This window comes from Eutrigla gurnardus, assembly GCF_963514095.1.
Source record: "Eutrigla gurnardus genome assembly, chromosome: 1".
NCBI lineage: Eukaryota > Metazoa > Chordata > Actinopteri > Perciformes > Triglidae > Eutrigla > Eutrigla gurnardus.
The window spans coordinates 31228306-31232260 of record NC_139915.1 but is presented as its reverse complement, the minus strand read 5'-3'; the positions used below and the strand labels follow the sequence as shown (position 1 = coordinate 31232260).

Here is a 3955-nt window from a genome sequence, read left to right as displayed (position 1 = left end):
TATCCCGAATGGACATTTTATTGATGCGTCTCAGGGGTATTGATCACACAATGGATAGGCTTCCCCCTCCTCCCCCTTTATCCACCAATTCAGAGAGCTGCAGCCAATCAGCATCCTCCACTCATTGTGTCCAAACAGAGCACCGTGCGTCCTGCAGCCTTTAAATGACCAGAGCAAGACCGGAGGGGGGATCAGAACGGCAACACCACCAGCAGAACTAGAAGAAGAATGAATCCCACCAGGCGCACAGAGTCGGTCTGCAGGAGCCTGTTCGGCCCGGTGGACCGGGAGCAGCTGCGCCGGGACTTGACCCTGAGGATGCAGGAGATCACGGAGCAGGACAGCCGCCGCTGGAACTTCAACTTCCACACGGACACGCCGCTGTGCGGCCGGTTCCAGTGGGAGGAGATCCCCGCAGACTGCGCCGCCGCCGTCTACCGGGAGTCCGCACGGCCGGCGGAGGAGCTGTGTTCTCCGCGCACCGACGCAGAGGAGCGGCTGAGCGCAGGGGCCGACCAGGAGAACTGCTCCAGCATCTCCAACACGCAGACGGGTCCCGTCCGGAGGAAGAGGACGCTCCCAAAGCCCGCAGCCAAGCCCAGAAGGAACGCAAGGATCACAGGTGAGGAGCGACTCCCACAGTGTGTGTTAGTCTGTGCTGCACGCTTATACTTTATAATGAACACATGATTAATAACTTTATTTTTCATGCGTTTTCTTGGCAGATTTTTTCGCAAAGAGAAGGAGGACGACGGAGAGCAAGAGCATCCTGAATACTTTGCACACAAGTGAAGCAGCTTCATGCAAAACCATAAGGTGAACCTACTGCTGAAAAAAAGAGACTTTCTAGTTCTACTCCCATGGACCGACCGAGGCCTCCTCGCTGCACCAAAGGATTTGATTTATTTCACTTTATTTTATTGACAGTTTTAGTATTTGTGAACAGGGCTTAACGTATACAGTTTTCTGTTATTTATTGTATTTATGGACTTTTATTTAATGTCTTTGCTCCTTTCATTAATTTACAGATGTTTTTTTAATTTGTATTATTATTATTATTATTATTTATTTTTTAAATGTTTCATCTCTGTGTCAGTCTTGTTGGTGGATGAGCTGCTTATTTTTACAGAAAAGCACTGTTTTGTCCTTGTGTTTTCCTAAATTAATTGAAATTGTAAATGACTTAGAAATATTGCAGTTTTAATAAATCTTTTTGTTTTAATTCTACTTCTGACTGATTGATAATCAAAAGTTTGCTGCTGTTTCCGTGGAGAATATTTCCTTTTAGAGATCATAGAAACATTTCATATGCAGACTAAAGACACAATTATCTGCAGTCCAAATTAATTTGTTGACATGATGCTAAATTAATAATTCTGAACCCACCACATCAAACTGGTTTATTGAGTCGTGCGGAACATTCATAGCTTGGAAAATTCGTTCTTGAGGAAAATGTGCCAAAATAGCTTTAAAAAAAACACTGATTTGTTATATTCAGATCTATGTTTATATGTTAACAATAAGTTACAGATAATATGTTTATATGTAAACAATAGGTCTATTTTGCATTGTGACTGAGTAGCAGATAAACATCATGCCAGCTTTGACTTATAAATGTTAAAGGTGCTATATACGAGATTGGGAGCATTTCTAAAGCCTTTCGATGGCTCTCGACACGGCAGCTAATGGTGCTAACGATGCTAACAGTGCTAACAACAGCAAAGGTGTGAGTACTGCAATGACGTATCAGCTGAACTGCAGAGTTGCCATGAGCTAGCCACCGGGGCACACACACAAACATGCACTAAAAAACACACTAAACAAAGCAAGGAGAAGCTCAAATAACAACACACACAGAGGGAGAGCAACATCCTTCTCTGCTCAGCTGCTATACTGATCTTCTGAATCCTTTATACTGCATATTTAAACAATGCAACTCCATTTTTTCCCAATAAAATGGAAGTTTTCAGGTTTTAAAAGTCCAAAGTCATCGTCACGAGAGCTGCCGTGTTAACTCACTGGCATTAAAAGCTGACCCGAGGACTTATATAATTATAGTGATTTATGAACAGAAATTATTAGATTTTCAATATAAATGCAGTTATATGAGAAAGTATATCTTTGGTTTTTTGTGCTGACTTTGTGGCAGCCACGGATGAGTAAGCGTATAATAAATGTGCCTCTAAAGTCGTAGAGAAAATTAATTCAAGTTGCAAGTTTGGCAATTGTGAGACGCAGGAGAAGAAAAAACATTTGAGAGTTAATTGCATTTTCTGGGTTGTATTATGAGATGTTTCGTAATCACAATCATAAGGACTGTGCTGTCAGGCTTGAAATTATATCCGTTAATATGAGCTGTAACTGCCAAATTAGCCCATTAGAGAGGCCAAATCCCACAGAGGCGTATTCACTCCTGCAGTGTTGGGGTTTCAGCTCGAAAGAATTCCAAGAGGCCATCTGGCTGCAGAGCAGGACAATGGCCACAATAGAAGAGTGTGCCATCTATTTCACCTGCAAATCAGCCTTTGGAAGCTCCTCGACCCCCCATGCCCCCCCCCCCCCCCAGGTCTTTCTTTAACTTTCCTCCTTTCACTCGCGTCCCCCTTTTCAGAGTCAAAACAGCTATTATCATTGACATGTGCCCAAAACCAATCCCACTAATGTTTATTCTCACTCCGGCTCATGTTTACTTGTATGCTACCGCAGCAAAGGAGGCCGTGTTGGAGCATAAAAGGAAAGAGCAAACATCGCATTTACATTTTTTTGAACGTCCTAAATGCCAAGGACAGCCAATGTTAAGTGTGTTATTTCTGCATTAGGGAACAGACGATCTTCCACTCCTGCTCCGGTGCGATTCATGTCTGCACCAGTCGGGGAATCAATAATCAAACAATCCCACGGGCCCAACCGGGGTCCCTGTGGGATCCCAATTTCTCCACCCAGTGTCTTAATTCAATTCCCTTAAAGATGTACACTACAAGCTGTTCAGTACATCATCAGTGAATTAAGGTTTCATGAATGCAGTGAGCGTGTCAATTAAGACAGTAGCTGAGTTGCTATGTATGTTCACACATTTAAATAAAAACTATGCTGTTTGGGAATGGAAATCCTATTAATCTGCATGATCGTGTCGTCTTCATATCGGGCTTTGATCAAATTGTCCAAATTAGAAGGAGCTTAATGAGAAAACTGCAGGCGTCTGTCCAAACAACAAGTTTTCTCACTTGATAATTAGCCATCTTGGAATGTCTATATTTGATAGATTATTTGGGGGGGAAATTTCAATGTGGAATAACACACCAAAATTCATTAAGAATTCATCTACATGTAGCTTTGTATATTTTATTCATGCTGATGATTCAGCAAGTAGCATCAAAGTAAATTACTTGGATGCAAATATTTTACTTTTTTACATTTAACCAAAGCCAGTTATTCACAAACAGTGCTGCTGTTGTTTTGGATGGATTCATCCTCCATGTTGTTTGTGTTTATGACTTTTTACAGCTTTTTTAAAAAAACCTCCACACCCTCCCTGTGGGGAAACTCTGCCCTCCCTTCCCCCCTACCACACACACCTCCTGGTCAGCACAAAGGCCAAAAACCCTCAGCACACTTTAAGACGGTGGGGGTCCCATTGTTGTGGCCACCAGAGGCAGATGGTCATTTAGGCCTTTTCTCCACACGGCCACTTGTGTGAAGGAATGCCTGGACACCCCACGGACGGCGAGCGGAGAGAAGGTCACCATCTGCTGCCCAAAGGTCGCCCATGTAAAGAGCATGATTTTTTAAGCCATGCAAGTCAGCGAGGACACTACATCGTCAGCCACGCCTCACAACAACAAAGCACCTTCTGCTGTCAGCATGAGTGATATGACATTATGAAGGAAACATTAATGTGAATTAATCTCTAAAACTCAGAAGTTAAAGTGTCCGTTTGATTGATGAGAAGAAACAA

General features: G+C 42.9%; 1 protein-coding gene across 1 annotated transcript; it reads left to right on the top strand.

Annotated features, from left to right (window-relative positions):
* Nucleotides 1–228: 228 nt before the first annotated feature.
* cdkn1ca (cyclin dependent kinase inhibitor 1Ca) lies at nt 229–820 on the top strand (the record flags this gene model as incomplete). The annotated part of the gene is made up of 2 exons (XM_084012337.1): nt 229–622; nt 726–820. 2 exons carry the CDS (start codon nt 229–231, stop codon nt 818–820), a joined length of 489 nt encoding a protein of 162 aa, XP_083868463.1.
* Between the last annotated feature and the right edge of the window lie 3135 nt (nt 821–3955).